The sequence below is a fragment of the Oncorhynchus mykiss genome, chromosome 23 (genome assembly GCF_013265735.2).
Source record: "Oncorhynchus mykiss isolate Arlee chromosome 23, USDA_OmykA_1.1, whole genome shotgun sequence".
Classification (NCBI taxonomy): Eukaryota; Metazoa; Chordata; class Actinopteri; order Salmoniformes; family Salmonidae; genus Oncorhynchus; species Oncorhynchus mykiss.
This window is the reverse complement of record NC_048587.1, coordinates 54251558-54274016: the sequence shown is the minus strand read 5'-3', so window position 1 is coordinate 54274016 and position 22459 is coordinate 54251558. Positions and strand designations below refer to the sequence as shown.

The 22459-nt window shown below is 40.0% G+C and overlaps 1 protein-coding gene across 2 annotated transcripts in view; it reads left to right on the top strand.

The window, feature by feature from the left end:
• The window catches only part of LOC110502978 (mu-type opioid receptor), a 29893-nt gene extending 8757 nt beyond the window's left edge, over positions 1 to 21136 (top strand). Inside the window, exons 2-3 of one of the 2 annotated variants that reach the window (XM_021581332.2) lie at positions 14923 to 15290; positions 19013 to 21136. In XM_021581332.2, coding sequence (XP_021437007.1) covers positions 14923 to 15290; positions 19013 to 19551 — 907 coding nt within the window. In that variant the 3' untranslated portion in view covers positions 19552 to 21136. Of the gene's footprint in view, positions 1 to 14922; positions 15291 to 18981 lie in introns of those variants that run through there. The other variant, XM_036960801.1, reaches the window with a different exon arrangement.
• Positions 21137 to 22459: the final 1323 nt, after the last annotated feature.

Genomic DNA, 22459 nt, shown 5'->3' with positions numbered 1-22459 from the left:
AGAAACACTGTCTCAGCCTGAATGTAATGGAAGGTTGTATCATATATTTTTTGAACAAACCCAAGATAGACCACAGCCTGTTGTTTCCAATGGGAGCAAATTAATCATAGTGGGCAAAAAACAAGCAAGGAGGTGGACAGAGCCAAGCACGAGCTAGTGAGATGTTATTGTCGCGTTCTCGCATGTGTTTGCATATTTACATTAGGGAAAGCCTACTCTGTGAAGTATTCGTGTGCAATAACTCAATTCGCCCTTGCACTCCTTCTAAACAACACAATTTTTAGAAACTTTGGCAAACAGTAAAGTCTACTAAACTTATTCCAGTCTGTTCGTAACAGATTTTAGTTTTGGGAACAGAAAACTGTATTGAGATCCAATGTTTCATTAATGAGAAAATGTGTAGAATGTTGGCCAAAATCCATCTCGATCCATCTTCTCCCACTGCCAGCCACTGGGCTTCCATATTTGGTGTTAAGTGGAAATGCCAACCGGATGCTTCAGATTTCTACTCTAGTGAAACATCTGGCTCATTGTTCTATCTGTGGCTGTATGATTTGATATAGGGAGAAGGTAATCACAAAAAGTAAGAGGCGATGTTCCGGTTGTTCCTTAGCAACAAGCCTTGATTGCTATAGGCTACCCTGCTGCGCTGTTTCTGTGGTTATACTACCATTCATTTCCTAAAATCGAACTGCATTTTGAGAGATAATCAAAACTAACCAATGTTTTGTAAACAGGCTCACCATACCATAGTGTGTTACTGCTCTATATCCACACTATCGAAATGTTTTCAAATCAAATCACATTTTATTGGTCACATACACATATTTAGCAGATGTTATTGTGGGTGTAGCGAAATGCTTGTGTTCCTAGCTCCAACAGTGCAGTAGTATCCAGCAATTCACAACAATACACACAAATATAAAAGTAAAATAATCTAATTAAGAAATATATAAATATAAGAATGAGCAATGTTGGAGTGGCATTGACTAAAATACAGTAGAATAGAATACAGTATATACATATGATCTGAGTAAAGTAGTATGTAAACATTAAACATTATTCAAGTGACTAGTGTATTGTTAAAGTAACCAGTGATTCCATGTCTATGTATATAGAGCAGCAGTCTCTAACGTGCAGGGTTGAGTAACCGGGTGAAAGCCGGTTAGGGGACAACATCAATTTCACTAGTGTGGCTCTGATGAGTTCAGAGCTATTGTGAAAAGGCTTGTTTATGTCTGCTCTATGTCAACTGTCACTATGCATGAGCATTAGGCCTTACAACATGCCATGCTCAAAGGCCATTTGCAGAGCCGGCCCTTGCCTTTTGGGGGCCCTAAGCAAGATTTGGTTGCTGGACCCCCCCACCTCACAGTCAAAACATTTTGGAGGCCCACCTCTTGACGGTGGATATAAAATGTACGTTTTAAAGTTAATTTCCTGCAATTGGACACATTTTGCCATGGGGAGTGGAGAAAATGTAGCAGTTATAAAGCAAGCTTTCTGCTATTATACACATTTTGCCACAACTTATGCCATGTTAATGATATCTGAGTGAGAGTAACTATCAAAATCAATAGGGGCCCCCGGGAGGTCAGGGCACCTGCCCTGCGTGCCTGGTTGGAATTCGGCCATGATTACTACACGTTTAGATTGCTGGCTAGACTCATTTAACAATCTAAAAATTGTTAGCTGACATGCTAATTAAGTGACTGTCAGTGACTGACATAACAAGAGTTTCTCTGCTGATGCACAACCACATTTTGAAATTGCACCTAGGGCATTCTGCTATTGTAACAATCAACAGTAAGTTGGGACCTCGACATAAGCTTATGTCGCTTATGCCTGGAGCCATGTGTCAGCGGTGAATATCCAAAAGTATTTGCAAATCCGTTCCACTAGACATCATCTGCTGAATAATGAGAAAAAACTGCTGGCTGCGCAGGGATATCTGCTCTATTTGATTGGAGGTAACTGCCACCAGTGTGATCATGTCTGCCAGTTGAGCGGACCATCACACTCAGTAATTGCAGAGGCAGTTACTATGAGACAACTGAAGTGTTTTAGTGTTAAGCTGCTGTCTATCTTAATCGATGCTGTGATGGCTGTGCTCCCTCTTTCATAGCGAACTGGTTTCCACTGACTAGAGGCAGACAGCGCTGTTGCAGGAGGAGTCCTGTGCCATTGCTCCCTGCTACACACTTTTATGCTGGGCAGCAGGTAGCCCAGCGGTTAAGAGCATTGGGCCAGTAACTAAAAGGTTGCTGGTTTGAATCTCAGAGTCGACTATGTAAAATATGTTGTGCCCTTGAGCAAGGCACTTAACCCTGGTTGCTCTGGATAAGAGTGTCTGCTAAACGACAAAAATGAAAGCTGTTGGGCAGGAGACTTCTCCTCCAATACACTACGGCCAAAGTCTGTGGGAACAGGTTGTTGTGTTGGCATCAAATGAATTTGTCCCCCAGCAGATGTTAGAGAGGTTTGATGGCTATTGAATTCTAAGGGCCTGACTCACCAATAATCACTAACCTCAAATCACAGCAGAGAGAGTCATTTCCAGAGGTGGAAAGAATCTGTTTTTGATGGTGTGCAACTGCTATCCTCTCTCCATGCTGCATCAGAGGGTTCATCAATCCTTTGATACATAAGAATAACTCTCCACCTCAAAGAATATGGAGCCAGACTAAAGAATATTGGGAGATGATTCATCTGGGAATCCCTGATTATGGGGACAATTTCCTTAATGAGGAAGGACCAGTTAAATTCATCCAACTTAAGAGAAAAAAAGGCTTTTGATGCACATTCGCTCTACTTGTAATTGGCTTGTCATCTAAAACCAGGAACAAATATCTTATTGAAAAAAGGCACTAAAAGCTCATTTAACAGGATTGTGCACAGGGACGATTTCCAGTCTGCTGTGTTATAACCATCAATCATTTTCTCTTTTCCTGTGAAATTTCTTGTGTGAGAGACAGGATGAGCGTAGTAGAGCATTTAATATGAATAAGTGAACTCCAACCATAGCTGTCACTGTCGCCCATTACTGATTACTGATCATACTTCTGAACTTCCCTTCTGTTAGCACCCAAGGTCACATATGAGAATAATGAAATCCAAGGTCACATATGAGAATAATGAAAACCGCAGAGCATGTTGGCATGGCTTTTTGTACACTCTGGAAGATTCATACATAGGTCCAGATAGGGCTGTGGGGCTCACAAAATTTTGTCAGCTGGTGATTGTCCAACAAATAACTGTCGGTCTCACGGTAATTGACTGTTAATCAACATAAACACATTTAGCATCTCATGGCTTCCACACTGTTGGCTGGCTACCTGGCTTCCACACTGTAAAAAGTATAATAAATCCATGTAATATAGCCTACACCTTCACAATAAATCCGTTATTTATTTTAGACACGTCTAAAGAAGCATGATATGAATAAAATGTAGTCTATTTCAGAAGAACAGAATAGCATACTCTGAGTTGCCCTTAAGTTAGGTCTATGCCAAATGGCTGGGGGCTACACGAGTTCATTTAACAGCAAGATTTCCTTAGAATTACTTGGCATTATTTTATAGTATGAAGAATACAATTGAACATAGCTGAATAAAATATAAATATTTTCTCCAAACGATTTGAGAGATTGCGCACATGCAGCTGTCCTGTGTTGAACGGTTAACGAATAAATACAGTGGGGCAAAAAAGTATTTAGTCAGCCACCAATTGTGCAAGTTCTCCCACTTAAAAAGATGAGATTTTAAAGATTTTTTCATCATAGGTACACTTCAACTATGACAGACAAAATGAGAAAAAAAATCCAGAAAATCACATTGTAAGATTTTTTATGAATTACAAGTGAAGACAGACACATCTGGGACGCAACTGCGCGCGCCCTTATCCGATCCCGAGATGCATATTGAAGTTATTGGAAGACCTGTCCACATTTACTTTTCATCAACCAACAAGATGCGGTGGCCTAACAAACAGCAGAAGCACTAGCCTATGTCAATCTACTATCCTCCATAGTACAAGTACAGTCATGGCCAAAAGTTGAGGACACAAATATTAATTTCCACAAAGTTTGCTACTTCAGTGTCTTAAGATATTTTTGTCAGATGTTACTATGGAATACTGAAGTATAATTATAAGCATTTCATAAGTGTCGAAGGCTTTTATTGACAATTACATGAAGTTCATGCAAAGAGTCAATATTTGCATTGTTGACCCTTGTTTTTCAAGACCTCCGCAATCCGCCCTGGCATGCTGTCAATTAACTTCTGGGCCACATTTTGACTGATGGCAGCCCATTCTTGCATAATCAATGCTTGGAGTTTGTCAGAATTTGTGAGTTTTTGTTTGTCCACCCGCCTCTTGAGGATTGACCACAAGTTCTCAATGGGATTAAGGTCTGGGGAGTTTCCTGGCCATGGACCCAAATATCGATGTTTTGTTCCCAGAGCCACTTAGTTATCACTTTTGCCTTATGGCAAGGTGCTCCATCATGCTGGAAAAGGCATTGTTCGTCACCAAACTGTTCCTTGATGGTTAAGGGGGAAGTTGCTCTTGGAGGATGTGTTGGTACCATTCTTTATTCGTGGCTGTGTTCTTAGGCAAAATTGTGAGTAAGCCCACTCCCTTGGCTGAGAAGCAACCCCACACATGAATGGTCTCAGGATGCTTTACTGTTGGCATGACACAGAACTGATAGTAGCGCTCACCTTGTATTCTCCTGACAACCTTTTGTCCGGATGCCCCAAACAATCAGAAAGGGGATTCATCAGAGAAAATGACTTTACCCCAGTCCTCAGCATTCCAATTCCTGTACCTTTTGCAGAATATCAGTCTGTCTCTGATGTTTTTCCTGGAGAGAAGTGGCTTCTTTGCTGCCCTTCTTGACACCAGGCCATCCTCCAAAAGTCTTCGTCTCACTGTGTGTGCAGATGCACTCACACCTGCCTGCTGCCATCCCTGAGCAAGCTCTGTACTGGCGGTGCCCTGATCCCGCAGCTGAATAAACTTTAGGAGACAGTCCTGGCGCTTGCTGGACTTTCATGGGCACCCTGAAGCCTTCTTCTCAACAATTGAACCGCTCTTCTTAAAGTTCTTGATGATCTGATAAATGGTTGATTTAGGTGCAATCTTACTGGTAGCAATATCCTTGCCCGTGAAGCCCTTTTTTTGTGCAAAGCAATGATGACAGCACGTGTTTCCTTGCAGGTAACCATGGTTGACAGAGGAAGAACAATGATTCCAAGCACCACCCTCCTTTTGAAGCTTCCAGTCTGTTATTCAAACTCAATCAGCATAACAGAGGGATCTCCAGCCTTGTCCTTGTCAACACTCACACCTGTCTTAACGAGAGAATCACTGACATGATGTCAGCTGGTCCTTTTGTGGCAGAGCTGAAATGCAGTGGACATGTTTTTGGGGGATTCAGTTCATTTGCATGGCAAAGAGGGACTTTGCAATTAATTGCAATTCATCTGATCACTCTTCATAACATCCTGGAGTATATTCAAATTTCCATCATACAAACTGAGGCAGCAGACTTTGTGAAAATTCATATTTGTGTCTTTCTAAAAACTTTTGGCCACGAATGTACAAACGTTTACCTATTCTGTGTGAGAAATAAATATTCCAAACATAGTCTGAGACAGTTGTGGGATGCAATAGATCCCAAATTAATACAACCACTTGCATCAAACTTGTTGACGCAATGTGGCTGACGCAACAGATCAGAACATTTAGCTTAAAATGTTGATAAACTATTAGGCTATTTCTTTTTCTTTTATTTATTTAAGTTCTCATTTACAACTGCAACCTGGCCAAGATAAAGCAAAGCAGTACGACAAAAACAACAACACAACAGAGTTACACATAAACAAACGTACAATAACACAATAGAAACATCTATGTACAGTGTGTGCAAATGTAGAAGAGTAGGGAGGTAAGGCAATAAATAGGCCATGGAGGCGAAATAATTACAATTTAGCATTAACACTGGAGTGATAGATGTGCAGATGATGATGTGCTAGTAGAGATACTGGGGTGCAAAAGAGCCAGAGGGTAAGTAACAATATGTGGATGAGGTAGTTCGGTGTGCTATTTACAGATTGGCTGTGTACAGGTACAGTGATCGGTAAGCTGCTCTGACAGCTGATGCTTAAAGTTAGAGCGGGAGATATAAGACTCTAGCTTTAGATATTTTTGCAATTCGTTCCAGTCATTGGCAGCAGAGAACTGGAAGGAAAGGTGGCCAAAGTAAGTGTTGGCTTTGTGGGTGACAAGTGAAATATACCTGCTGGAGCGCATGCTACGGGTGGGTGTTGCTATGGTGACCAGTGAGCTGAGATAAGGCGGGGCTTTACCTAGCAAAGACTTATAGATTACCTGGAGTCAGTGGGTTTGGTGACGAATATGAAGCGAGGGCCAGCCAACGAGAGCATACAGGTGCAGTGGTGGGTAGTATATGGGGCTTTGGTGACAAAACAGATGGCACTGTGATAGACTACTTCCAGTTTGCTGAGTAGAGTGTTGGAGGATATTTTGTAAATGACATCGCTGGAGTCAAGGATTGGTAGGCTAGTCAGTTTTAATTAGGGTATGTTTGGCAGCATGAATGAAGGAGGCTTTGTTGCGAAATAGGAAGCTGTTTCTAGATTTAATTTTGGATTGGAGATGCTTAATGTGAGTCTGGAAGGAGAGTTTACAGTGTAACCAGACACCTAGGTATTTGTAGTTGTCCACATATTCATATCCTATGGAGTTGTCCACATATTCATATACATATGCTATGTAGTGTTCCACATATTCATATCCTATGTAGTTGTCCACATATTCATATACATATCCTATGTAGTTGTCCACATATTCATATTCATATCCTATGTAGTTGTCCACATATTCATATACATATCCTATGTAGTTGTCCACATATTCATATTCATATCCTATGTAGTTGTCCACATATTCATATACATATCCTATGTAGTTGTCCACATATTCATATACATATCCTATGTAGTTGTCCACATATTAATATACATATCCTATGTAGTTGTCCACATATTCATATCCTATGTAGTTGTCCACATATTCATATACATATCCTATGTAGTTGTCCACATATTAATATACATATCCTATGTAGTTGTCCACATATTCATATCCTATGTAGTTGTCCACATATTAATATACATATCCTATGTAGTTGTCCACATATTCATATCCTATGTAGTTGTCCACATATTCATATACATATCCTATGTAGTTGTCCACATATTCCTATACATATCCTATGTAGTTGTCCACATATTCATATCCTATGTAGTTGTCCACATATTCATATACATATCCTATGTAGTTGTCCACATATTCATATACATATCCTATGTAGTTGTCCACATATTCCTATACATATCCTATGTAGTTGTCCACATATTCATATACATATCCTATGTAGTTGTCCACATATTCATATACATATCCTATGTAGTTGTCCACATATTCCTATACATATCCTATGTAGTTGTCCACATATTCCTATACATATCCTATGTAGTTGTCCACATATTCCTATACATATCCTATGTAGTTGTCCACATATTCCTATACATATCCTATGTAGTTGTCCACATATTCATATACATATCCTATGTAGTTGTCCACATATTCATATACATATCCTATGTAGTTGTCCACATATTCATATACATATCCTATGTAGTTGTCCACATATTCATATTCATATCCTATGTAGTTGTCCACATATTCCTATACATATCCTATGTAGTTGTCCACATATTCCTATACATATCCTATGTAGTTGTCCACATATTCATATACATATCCTATGTAGTTGTCCACATATTCATATACATATCCTATGTAGTTGTCCACATATTCATATACATATCCTATGTAGTTGTCCACATATTCATATCCTATGTAGTTGTCCACATATTCATATACATATCCTATGTAGTTGTCCACATATTCATATACATATCCTATGTAGTTGTCCACATATTCCTATACATATCCTATGTAGTTGTCCACATATTCATATACATATCCTATGTAGTTGTCCACATATTCATATCCTATGTAGTTGTCCACATATACATATCCTATGTAGTTGTCCACATATACATATCCTATGTAGTTGTCCACATATTCATATACATATCCTATGTAGTTGTCCACATATTCAAATACATATCCTATGTAGTTGTCCTGTCATGAACCGGCTCAAAGCCCGTAACAAAAGGGAGACAACGTGGAGATAAGGAGTAACAAAATATATATATTTATTAAATAAGTAACTAAGTATAATATACAATGTTGTGTGTAATCAGGAATCAGTAGTGTAAGTGAGTGTTTTGCATGCATGAATGTGATAATGCAGGGTGTTGAAAGATGCTAAAGCAAACAACCAAAAAACCACCAAGAAACACAACAAAATCTATAAAGGTGTCTGCATGGAGAGAGTCTCCTCAATGAATGGGGAAGTGGTGTATTTATCCTGGGAGACACCGGGCCCAGGTGTTTCCCATGTAGCTGACGACCCTCCCAACTCCGCCCACCAGCATCCTAATAAGGAAACAACAAAGAGAGAATACGGCAGACAGAGTGGGAGGGTCGTCGCAGTCCACATATTCATATACATATCCTATGTAGTTGTCCACATATTCATATACATATCCTATGTCGTTGTCCACATTTGTAGTTGTCCACATATTCATATTCTATTTCTTCACATTATAAGCGCAGCAATGCACACATGGCAGTAGGCTATAAGCACGAATGTTCCATTAGCGGAAAACACCATTATCAAAAGTGACCGCAAATGCATGTAATGCTTTTATTATAAAGGTGCATTGTTATGGTGAAAATGAACTTCCCCAAATTTGAAACCTGTGCTGCTTGTATGCCAGTTAGGCTCTAAACCCTTTGTGAAGCGCATTAATGTGCTTAATTTTGGTACTTTATTAGTTATGTAAACATTATTAAAACATATAGGCCTATGGGCTAGGCTACATGAGGTGTGCAACTATGATTAGAAAAAGTCACAAAAAAGGCAGTTTCTTATGCTGGGCATCATTCACAAGTGACAATATATATTTCACAAGTGATAGGCTAATATTTTCACCCATCAGACTATTCTTGTTTTAATCTTGTCTTCACATACACTAAATAATATAGGTGTGATATTAGTTTTGATTTAGAATAGACCATTATCATGCACCTGTCTCAAAACAGGGGAAGCAGCGAAAAAATACATGTCATCTATGCACTTAAATAGCAAATGGAGGACGCTATTCCTGTGGTTTATTTTCATGCCAGTCAGGTAGGCTATACTCCTGTTTTAAACAGAAGCAATGTGATTAATATTAGGAAAGTTTATAAATAAATATAGTAGGTCTAGCCTATAGAAAGCTGATGGGATCCTCCTCTTTTTAACAGAGGCTATCACTTTGTTTTCTCGTGCAATTGCAAAGAAATGTTGCCCAACGTGCTCATGGGCTCTCGTGAAGTGTTTGATTAGAGTTTCGAACACATTTGCGTTGATGTCAGAGTGATTATAGAGTGCCAGTCAGTTAGCAAGTTTGATAGGTACTAATGACCATCAGCAGCATCAGAGCTTGGAGAAGCCTAATTACCGTGACTAAACGGTCACATGGAATTTGACTGCCGTCATGACTCGTTACCGCCGGTGTGGCGGTAATACAGTCACCGCAACAGCACTAGGTCCAGATCCAGATATCCCTTCTGTCCAGATCCAGATATCCCTTCTGTCCAGATCCAGATATCCCTTCTGCCCAGATCCAGATATCCCTTCTGCCCAGATCCAGATATCCCTTCTGCCCAGATCCAGATATCCCTTCTGCCCAGATCCAGACATCCCTTTTGCCCAGATCCAGAAATCCCTTCTGCCCAGATCCAGATATCCCTTCTGTCCAGATCCAGATATCCCTTCTGCCCAGATCCAGATATCCCTTCTGTCCAGATCCAGATATCCCTTCTGCCCAGATCCAGATATCCCTTCTGTCCAGATCCAGATATCCCTTCTGCCCAGATCCAGATATCCCTTCTGCCCAGATCCAGATATCCCTTCTGCCCAGATCTAGATATCCCTTCTGTCCAGATCCAGAAATCCCTTCTATCCAGATCCAGATATCCCTTCTGCCCAGATACAGATATCCCTTCTGTCCAGATCCAGATATCCCTTCTATCCAGATCCAGAAATCCCTTCTGCCCAGATCCAGATATCCTTTCTGTCCAGATCCAGATAACCCTTCTGTCCAGATCCAGAAATCCCTTCTGTCCAGATTCAGATTTCCCTTCTGTCCAGATCCAGATAACCCTTCTGTCCATATCCAGGTATCCCTTCTGCCCAGATCCAGATATCCCTTCTGTCCAGATCCAGATATCCCTTCTGCCCAGATCCAGATATCCCTTCTGCCCAGATCCAGATATCCCTTCTGTCCAGATCCAGATATCCCTTCTGCCCAGATCCAGATAACCCTTCTGCCCAGATCCAGATATCCCTTCTGTCCAGATCCAGATATCCCTTCTGTCCAGATCCAGATATCCCTTCTGCCCAGATCCAGATATCCCTTCTGTCCAGATCCAGATATCCCTTCTGTCCAGTATTAGTCTTCCTTACAAAGAGAGTACATTGGGAGCCACATTTTCACTTTCTCTCCCTGGAACTGGTAGGCAATCATAATTTTTTGTCTGAGAGACTCAAACTTCACCTTATCAACAATTCTCCCCTGCTGTGTTTTATGGTGTTGTTGTAGACAGACATGTTGTGTTCCAGAATGTGCAATACAAAACACCCTGCCCTTGGCTCCTTCCTGGGCTTTTACACTGATGACATCAGACCCATCAATCAGACACGGACAATGTTATGCTTAAAGCTCAAGACATCCGGTTCCTTGTGTACATCCATGGCTTACGTATAATGCACAACTCCATGCGCAAACATAGTAGACAAAAAATGAATTATCTTTTAAAATAAAATAGTTACATTTATTTTGGCATGCATTCCCCAGTCACCTCAATCTTCTGCCAGGATTCATTCCAAGTGCAATGCACTATCGACAAGGCAACTTCCCTGATGTTCTCAGAGATTGCATTCAGAGTAAACGCTGCGGATGTTGGCTCAAGAATAAATTACATTTAAAAGTAAAATGCAGTGCATTTGTTTACAATGTGCCTTTGATTGAATTCTTCGTCTTTTCATTGTTTGGGTTACTGTGCTGCTGTTTTTTATTTTGGAGTAGTCCTTCATTTGAGATCAAGTTCACTTTTACTTGTCAATTGTACACGAGGTTCAACTGAAATTGTACTTCCTCTTTATCCCAACCCCTCCAAATGACACACAGACATATAGAGGTCAGAGAGGTTGGAGCAGGCGTCTGTCACCCTGGCGCCTGTTGAGCAGTTGTTGGGGGGGGGGGGGGGGGGGGGGTAAGTGCCTTGCTCAAGGGCACAACAGCAGGCAATGGCATCCAGGATTCCCTTCCTGGCAGATTCTTCCCATCAGACCCAGAATTTCAAAATGCTGTCTAGCCTCTCTAACCATTAGGCTACCTGCGGCCAATTTGAGATTGTATTTATCCAGAAAATGCCTTGTATCTTAAAGGGATACTTCGGGGTTTTGTCAATGAAGCCCTTTATCAAATTCGTGGATGTAGAAGACACATTTCAGTTGGAAGGTATTCAGTTGTACAACTGACTAGATATCCCCCTTATTAATCAGGGCCATGGTACATTTTAGTAATCTATCTAAACAGTGTGATCAGGGAGATTTTTCCAAAATAAAAAAGATGATTTGCTGTTATCTGTTCTGAAAATCTCATTGACATTAGAAGATAATAAAGAGTTTTGGAAACGAGAAGAAATGAGACAATCCCAGACTGCTAATGTGGCATTGGAAATTAATGAAACATTTTCTCATGAAAAACCAATCAGAATGATGTGGATGAGCATAATGGGATTGTATTTGCTATTCTCAAGCGTTATATAATATTGTTTATATTAGCCAAATACACAAGCTATTCTATCTGTTTAAGATATGCCACTCTTTCTTTTTGGGCATTATGGGAAGTTCAACAGGAATACGTTATTACTATCCATTAATTGCGGAGACGCAGGAACGACAGTTCAAGCTCCGTCACACTTGAGTCCCCCCCCCACGCATCCAAAACTCAATTTATAACTTTTATATAATATGTCATTAATGGTAATCCGCAGCACACGCAAACGTAAAATGTTGGCAGGTCGGTCCACAAGATTGCCCGGGCAATTTGGATTAGAAAGGCATCCGGCACAGGGTCAGACTGCTCTGAAACTCTAATTCACATATAAGCGACGGTTCCTTGTAGTCATTCTGCATCTCCACAATGTAAACACACCTTTACTCTCTGTACTACTACAAAGAAATGATTGCAGAATAGTTATACAAGTGAAAATGGTTTCCTTTTAGTTTTATTTGTGTTCAGGAATATGCTGAACCTAGAAAGTAACAAAATGAAACCTACAAATGATGCCTCATAATGAGAAATAATGAAAATTAAGAAACAACAAAAGCGAACACTACTTCATTATGCAACAATACGTTCTTTGTGTAACGGCGCACAATAAGCTCCAAGTGAACACTATGTTTTTGATTGAAATTATTAATACGGATAAAAGATCTAGTCTGCTCCGTTGAATAAACACAATGGACGACACTACCTATGGTATCCCTGCATAATTGGTATAATAAGACCAACTGCATCATAAGTGCTCTGATATGATACGTAAGAGATCAATGTAGTATCTAATGGGTGGAAATGACGTTCATGATCCACCCAACACTGTCTTTATGTATTTGGAGCCAATCATTTTGATGAACTATTGTCAGTGCCTGTCATGAGAGGATTTAGGCTGGTCAAATATTTGTTCAAGTAAAAATACCATTTCCATTACAATGACTGTCTGTTTGTTTAACAATAACGTACTTTAACTTTAGCGCCTATTGACGATAGTATCTTCTGGCCGGGGGAGTTTTTTTAGGATCGTTCTGACTGTTAAAAGGTATCGCTTGCGGTACGGTTTTGGAAACATAAGGAACGTATCATTCATATCAGCGCAAAATAATAATAATATATATTTTTTTAAATTACTACACACCTTAATTGGGTTAGTGTTCCTACACGGCCATATCTCCACGTTACATCACTTGTTTACGGAAGACAGGTGCAAGACATAGGCAGCCACCTGTGCTAATTAGCTATCTAGCGTAGAGAATTCTCAACACCTGTGTGTAAACTTAACTGGAGAGGAAGTGTAGTTTGTCAACTGGAGGCACACACTGCTTGTGGATCTGTGAAAAACTGCTACAGTAAGTGTATATTTTTTATTTGAACGAGTATTTCTTGCTGATACTTTACTCAGTACTTTGTTGAAGCACCTTTGGCAGCGATTACAGCCTCACGTCTTCTTGGGTATGACTCTACAAGCTTGGAACACCTGTATTTGGGGAGTTTCTCCCATTCTTCTCTGCAGATCCTCTCAAGCTCTGTCAAGTTGGATGGGGAGTATTGCTGCACAGCTATTTTCAGGTCTCTCCAAGATGTTTGATCTGGTTCAAGTCGGGGCTCTTGCTGGGCCACTCATGGACATTCAGAGACTTGTCCCAAAGCCACTCTTGAGTTGTCTTGGCTGTGTGCTTAGGGTTGTTGTCCTGTTGGAAGGTGACCTTCTCCCCAGTCTGAGGTCCTGAGCGCTCTGGAGCAGGTTTTCATCAAGGATCTCTCTTTACTTTGCTCCGTTCATCTTTCGCTGACTAGATCCTGACTAGTCTCCCACGTCCTGCCGCTGAAAAACATCCCCACAGCATGATGCTACCACCACCATGCTTCACTGTAGGGATTGTGCAGGTTTCCTCCAGACGTGACTCTTGGCATTCAGGCCAAATAGTTCAATCTTGGTTTCATCAGACAAAGAATCTTGTTTCTCAAGAGGCTTTAGGTGCGTTTTGGCGCACTCCAAGCGGGCTGTCGTGTGCCTTTTACTGAGGAGTGGCTTCCGTCTGGCCACACTACCATGAAGGTACTCCAATCAAGTTGTAGAACCATCTCAAGGATGATCAATGGAAACACGATGCACCTGAGCTCAATTTCGAGTCTCATGGCAAAGGGTCTGAATATTTATGTAAATAAGGTATTGATTATTTTATTTGATAAATTTGGTTATATTTGCTAAAGTTTCAAAAAAACTGTTTTCGCTTTGTCATTATAGGGTATTGTGTGTAGATTGACGAGGGAAAAGCGTATTTGATCTATTTTTAAGGCTGTCACGTAACAAAATGTGGAAAAGGGAAGGGGTACTTTCCGAATGCACTGTATGAAATATAAAAGGTATATCAGCATGTTTCGAAAACCGTTTCGCAAGCAATGATTTTTGACATTTCTAAACGTTAAAACACACTGTCCGAAGAATTGTAGTTGACACGCAGTCAACCGTGTGCGACGCAAACCTCTGAAAACCCACAGATAATTTAGAAGGGTTTCCGAGAGCTACCCAGTAGGTGACGCTGTAAGAAAGAGAAATTGGATTAGAATTAATTAACAGTTGTGTATGTTCCTCTATGTCAATACACCATCTGTCTGTGTGTTTGTGTGTTTGTTTGTAATATAAATTCCTTATGAATCCAATATTTTGTAAACCTGTTCTTGGTGGTATGATTTGTCTGAGAAACTGAGACACAGCGATAAGATGTTGCCATGAACGGCAAGATGAACAGAAGACATTGCTGAGCTTATGGTTTTGAGATAGACAAGCTGCTGTCCAGATTATTTGTCTTCTGATAAGCATCCCCTAATTTGGTCTCTCCATTTTTCTTTCTGTATGTTATCTTTCCAGATACACTAAAATGAAAACCGCCACAAATATCTACATCTTCAACCTGGCCTTGGCTGATGCACTAGCCACCAGTACACTGCCCTTCCAGAGTGTCAACTTCCTGATGGGGACTTGGCCGTTTGGAGACATTCTGTGCAAGATAGTGATATCCATCGACTACTACAACATGTTCACCAGTATCTTCACATTGACCACCATGAGTATTGACCGTTACATTGCAGTGTGCCACCCCGTCAAGGCCTTAGACTTCCGCACGCCCCGTAACGCAAAGATTGTCAACGTGTGCAACTGGATCCTGTCCTCTGCCATCGGTCTGCCTGTCATGTTCACCGCCTTAACTACTGTAACTGATAATGGCAAGTATGACAGTACGTTTCCCCATGCTGTTTTTCTTTGATCCTCTATTGTAGGCAGCCTATCTATAATGTCAGTGAGTACACCACAGTAGCGAGAGAGTAACAATTATGTTTTACACTTCATTTTATTTCTGTGAAGTGAATGGAATTCGGCAAATTATCACTTTGCTGTTCTACACATGGTCTGGGTCTAAGTCATAGAGAGAAAGTGCCATGTTAGCTATGAAGCTTTTTTAAAATGATCATATAATGAGAACACTTTCAGTTCCTTTATTTAGGTTTACGTGTGACATTAACTTTTACATAATGCTGGATTTAAAACTGCAAATCAGAGGCTATATTAAGTCATGTTTTGTAAGTGTTCATCCCTAATTGGCCATAATGTAGGTTTCCAACTCTATTCATCAATATAATGCTTTAAAGCTGCAATATGTAACTTTTGGGGTGACCCAACCAACTTCACATAGAAATGTGAGTTATGTGTGTTTATATGATACCAGGGGTCCGAAACATGTAAAAAATAAATAAATAAATACAAAAATGTTTCTTTGGAACCTGGGGTCCGTATTGACCCCGTTCTGGTTCCGGTTCTGGCCAGTTGAGTATGGAGGCCCTACACTATACTTGCTTGTTTTGTCACATAAACTGAAATTAGCAGCCATGAGAATGCAGAGCGAGTTCTACATAGTGCATCTTTAAAGATTACTAATATAACCATAGACTAGCAGCTTCCACCATGTAGACTTTATAGATGACTAATATAACCATAGACTAGCAACTTCCACCATGTAGTCTTTATAGATGACTAATATAACCATAGACCAGCAGCTTCCACCATGTAGTCTTTATAGATGACTAATATAACCATAGACTAGCAGCTTCCACCATGTAGTCTTTATAGATGACTAATATAACCATAGACTAGCAGCTTCCACCATGTAGACTTTATAGATGACTAATATAACCATAGACTAGCAACTTCCACCATGTAGACTTTATAGATGACCAATATAACCATAGACTAGCAGCTTCCACCATGTAGTCTTTATAGATGACTAATATAACCATAGACTAGCAGCTTCCACCATGTAGTCTTTATAGATGACTAATATAACCATAGACTAGCAACTTCCACCATGTAGACTTTATAGATGACTAATATAACCATAGACTAGCAACTTCCACCATGTAGACTTTATAGATGACCAATATAACCATAGACTAGCAACTTCCACCATGTAGACTTTATAGATGACCAATATAACCATAGACTAGCAGCTTCCACCATGTAGACTTTATAGATGACTAATATAACCATAGACTAGCAACTTCCACCATGTAGTCTTTATAGATGACTAATATAACCATAGACTAGCAGCTTCCACCATGTAGACTTTATAGATGACTAATATAACCATAGACTAGCAGCTTCCACCATGTAGACTTTATAGATGACTAATATAACCATAGACTAGCAGCTTCCACCATGTAGTCTTTATAGATGGCTAATATAACCATATACTAGCAGCTTCCACCATGTAAACTTTATAGATGACTAATATAACCATAGACTAGCAACTTCCACCATGTAGACTTTATAGATGACTAATATAACCATAGACTAGCAGCTTCCACCATGTAGACTTTATAGATGACTAATATAACCATAGACTAGCAGCTTCCACCATGTAGACTTTATAGATGGCTAATATAACCATAGACCAGCAGCTTCCACCATGTAGACTTTAAAGATGGCTAATATAACCATAGACTAGCAGCTTCCACCATGTATAATAGTCTTAAAGTCCATGCATCATTTCAGTATAATAGTGGGATGGAAACTTGTCAGAAAAATTAGTGATGCTTCTCCTGAATTAGGTTTTCAAAATGCCTGTAAAAACCATCTTAGCTCTTTTTATTGGTTAGAGGAGAATGGGTGTTATTTGCAGTCTCTTGAAGGAACTCTATCTGATGTCAGCTTGGGGAATAGAAGCAGGCAGCACAAGGTTGTTTAACAAATAGCTGACTATTATGGCTAACATTATGAGCAATGCTTCGGGGCCTATGTAGCTTTATCTACAGTTGAAGGCGGAAGTTTACATACACTTAGGTTGGAGTAATTAAAACTTGTTTTTCAACCATTCCACAAATTTCTTGTTAACAAACTATAGTTTTGGCAAGTCGGTTAAGACATCTACTTTGTGCATGACACAAGTAATTTTTCCAAAAATTGTTTACAGACAGATTATTCACTGCATCACAATTCCAGTGTGTCAGAAGTTTACATACACTAAGTTGACTGTGCCTTTAAACAGTTTGGAAAATTCCAGAAAATAATGTTATGGCTTTAGAAGCTTCTGATAGGCTAATTGAAATCATTTGAGTCAATTGGAGGTGTACCTGTGGATGTATTTCAAGGCTTACCTTCAAACTCAGTGCCTCTTTGCTTGACATCATGGGGAAATCTAAATAAATCAGCCAAGACCTCAGAAAAAAAATTCTGGACCTTCACAAGTCTAGTTCATCCTTGGGAACAATTTCCCAACGCCTGAAGGTACCACGTTTATCTGTACAAACAATAGTACGCAAGTATTAACACCATGGGACCACGCAGCCGTCATACCGCTCAGGAAGGCGACGCGTTCTGTCTCCTAGAGATGAACGTACTTTGGTGCGAAAAGTGCAAATCAATCCCAGAACAGCAAAGGACCTTGTGAAGATGCTGGAGGAAACAGGTACAAAAGTATCTATATCCACAGTGAAACGAGTCCTATATCGACATAACCTGAAAGGACGCTCAGCAAGGAAGAAGCCACTGCTCCAAAACCGCCATAAAAAAGCTAGACTACGGTTTGCAACTGCACATGGGGATAAAGATTGTACTTTTTGGAGAAATGTTCTCTGTTCTGATGAAACAAAAAGATAACTGTTTGGCCATATGTTTGGAGGAAAAAGGGGGGGCTTGCAAGCTGAAGAACACCATCCCAACCGTGAAGCACGGGGGTGGCAGCATCATGTTGTGGTGCTGCTTTGCTTCAGGAAGGACTGGTGCACTTCACAAAATAGATGGCATTGTGAGGAAGGAGAATTATGTGGATATATTGAAGCAACATCTCAAGACATAAGTCAGGAAGTTAAAGCTTGGTCGCAAATGGGTCTTCCAAATAGACAATGACCCCAAGCATGCTTCCAAAGTTGTGGCAAAATGGCTTGAGGACAACAAGGTCAAGGTATTGGAGTGGCCATCACAAAGCCCTGACCTCAATCGAATAGAAAATGTGTGGGCAGAACTTGAAAAGCTTGTGCGAGCAAGGAGGCCTACAAACCTGACTTAGTTACACCAGCTGTAGCACGAGGTATGGGCCAAAATTTACCCCACTTATTGTGGGAAGCTAGTGGAAGACTACCTGAAACGTTTGACCCAAGTTACACATTTTAAAGGCCATGCTACCAAATACTAATTGAGTGTATGTAAACTTCTGACCCACTGGGAATGTGATGAAATAAATAAAAGCTGAAATAAATAATTCTCTCTACTATTATTCTGAAATTTCACATTCTTAAAATAAAGTGGTGATCCTAACTGACCTAAACACAGGGAATTTGTACTAGGATTAAATGTCAGGAATTGTGAAAAACTGTTTAAATGTGAAAAAGACTGCCGTGAAGCTATTGGTTTCCTCATGTACTACGTTCCTTCAACTGTGTCTTGTACTCAATCTCCACATGTTCAGGATTCATCGACTGCACTTTGATCTTCCCACACCCATCCTGGTACTGGGAGAATCTCCTGAAAATCTGCGTCTTCATCTTTGCCTTCATCATCCCGGTCCTCATCATTACCGTATGCTACGGGCTAATGATCTTGCGCCTGAAGAGCGTGCGCATGTTGTCCGGCTCCAAGGAGAAGGACCGCAACCTGCGGCGCATCACCCGCATGGTCCTGGTGGTGGTGGCCGTCTTCATCATCTGCTGGACGCCCATCCACATCTACGTCATCATCAAAGCCCTAATCAATATCCCCAACTCCCTGTTGCAGTCCGTCACCTGGCACTTCTGCATCGCTCTGGGCTACACAAACAGCTGCCTGAATCCCGTCCTCTACGCCTTCCTGGACGAGAACTTCAAACGCTGCTTCCGCGAGTTCTGCATCCCCTTGAGTCCCTCTGTGTTGGAGCTGCAGAATTCTTCTCGTACCCGCCCCCACCAGCAGCACCAGCGCGATCAGCACTCCAGCGCCAACAGGGTGGAGAGGTCCAATCAACAGGTATGACTAGGTATGGAGATGTTGTCTTTGGACTCACGCTACCAGCCTAATGATGACATGAGCTCGGAAGTCACCCAGGTAACCACAGTGCTCTGACACAAAGCTCTGACACATGATGCGCCAAGATACTGAAGTGCAACGTATCACAACCATCGATCGTACTGTCGCCTCTTTCTGGAGAGGCTGACGAGTATTTGAATGCAGAATGACACTCCGCATAAAGCCTTCTGTCAGGTAGCATTATTAAAATGTTGAACATTAGGCAGAACACTGAAATGAAGACACATCAACTATTATGTACACAGTATATTTGTAGACTAGTATATTGAACATACTGTAATAGGATAATGTTCTGTGGTCAACATCATTCACAATTAGAAACTCTTGATTGAGAGCACTTATTTCAAGACACTCATTCAAGAAGATTGTTATTTAAGGGTCAAGTGGCGATTCAAAAAAACAAGGCGGCCACCCCACCACTTGTTTTGGTAAACAGCTAAGAGATGGGACTGGAGGAATGTAACCACTGTCAAATTGATAGACAGAGCTATGGATGCAAGAACTGACCATCCATGAGATCAAAATGATCTGTTTGTTTGTTTACAATTACATTATTGTTTGCTTCCAGAGTCAATGGCTTTATATTATTAATTTTAAAGTCAGAAAATGGATGTAGCCTACCAATCTGCTTTACATCTACTGTATGTATAGCAGCTTTTATATACTGTATGTTCTGTACTAAATTGTTATTTATTATATGTGTATATGATGTGCAAGTGGTTTGGGAACTATCAAATTAATCATTTATATTGTATTTCCTTGTCAAATCGCCAGTTGGCAACCCATCCCTTACTGGATTTACTGACGCATAAACAAACATTACAATGATTCACAGTGATTATTCAGTGATAATTCTTCCAGTGTTCTGTGCAGTGTGCACTGCATAAAGAATGAAAAATTAATAATAGTAAATAAGGTTATTCAAGCAATAATAATAACAACCCTAGAGCTGTAAAAAATAATACAAATTAATTACAAAAGAAATAAAGCAAATGGCATTTAAACCCGGTCTGGCACAAAGAGAAGATTTAAATCAAATCTAATTTTATTTGTCACATGCACCAAATTCAACAGGTGTTTCACCTTACTGTGAAATGCTTACTTACAAGCCCTTCTATTGTGAGTGATATACACAATCTATATACATATGTGCACTTTGAATTTCATTCTGTCACCCTTTTTTTTTTATTCCAAGCTTTATAAAACAAAATCTGCAAACAGAAATACACAACAGACAAAAAACTATTTCAGTTTCTCTTCATCGCTCAGCCACATAATGCCAGGGTAGATCTGGTGGAATTTCTGAAAGCGTATATCGTGGTAGAAAGGACAATAGAGGATAAAATGAATTGAGTTCTCTCTTCGACGTCACAATAGTTACATAGTGTTTCCGCTTCCATTTAACCACAAACCGACCTGTTTCAATACACAGAGACAATATCCCTTATATTACCTGTTTCAATATGCAGAGACAATATCACTGATCTTACCTGTTTCAATACGCAGAGACAATATCCCTGATCTTACCTGTTTCAATACACAGAGACAATTTCACTGATCTTACCTGTTTCAATACGCAGAGACAATATCCCTGATCTTACCTGTTTCAATACTCAGAGGCAATATCTCTGATCTTACCTGTTTCAATACACAGAGGCAATTTCCCTGATCTTACCTGTTTCAATACGCAGAGGCAATATCTCTGATCTTACCTGTTTCAATACACAGAAGCAATTTCCCTGATCTTACCTGTTTCAATACGCAGAGGCAATATCCCTGATCTTACATGTGCACATAGCGAACACTTGCTTTTATGTAGGTTGTACATAATATATATATCTCACACACAAAGTCACAAAGTCAATTTGGGTTTATGATTAATCTCCACCCATTTGTTTTAATATTGCATTGTCAGTTGTTTTTCAATAGCGTCTATGTCTCCTTTAATTTGGTTTTCGTTCAAATGTTCACAGACAGGGCACAATGGTGTCAAGTCAAGTTACCAATCGTTTTTCCACCATTCATTTTTCCCATAGTGGATTTTAGAAACACTTCAAATAAGAGCTGTGTTTCATGTAGGCTCACCCTGGCATGACGTTTTGATAACCATGTAAATCTCTAGGACAAGGATACTTTTATCAATATATTTTCCGGTTATTTTTACCCCCCAAAAGTGAAATGCTAATTAGCTGCTAATGTGGCTATCCTAAAAAAAACTACAAATGCCATGATGATCTGGACGAGCCTGCCGAATTGAGGCAAAGGTAACCATCTCTAGATTAACTATCTAATGTTAGCTACATTTTGTAATTAATAAATTGTCTAAATTTCTGTAAATTGACAAGTCTGTGAACTGTCTTGTGCAAGTTTTAAATTGACATAATACCTGTTAGCAAAGGTGTCAGCTAGAGTTGACTTGCAGGAGCCTGCTGAGATTTGTAGTTTTGCATGACGTCTACTGAGAGTAAATAGAGGCAAATATATTGCTAAAAGTCACATTGTCCTAGAGAGATTTACATGGTTATCAAAACATTACGCCAACCAACCTAGGTAAATTAGCCCTTAGTTTTAATGCCGCTCATGTTTGGAATAATTTACAATCCTCATTACATCTTGAATCCCTGCCAGCAGGGCAGTTTAGAACGCTGATGTGGAACATTCTCTGAGGTTTGCGAGTGTTTTGGTTGATTGTAATGATTTATTTGTGTTGTTGAAATGTATCTGTTGTGTCATATATTTTCATTTTTTGCTGTTTTATTTAATTATGTTGATTTGTGATTTGTTTGTTCTCAGGGCACTATTATGAATGAGACCCTGGCCTCAATTGGGATCCCCTAAATAAGTACAAGTGAAA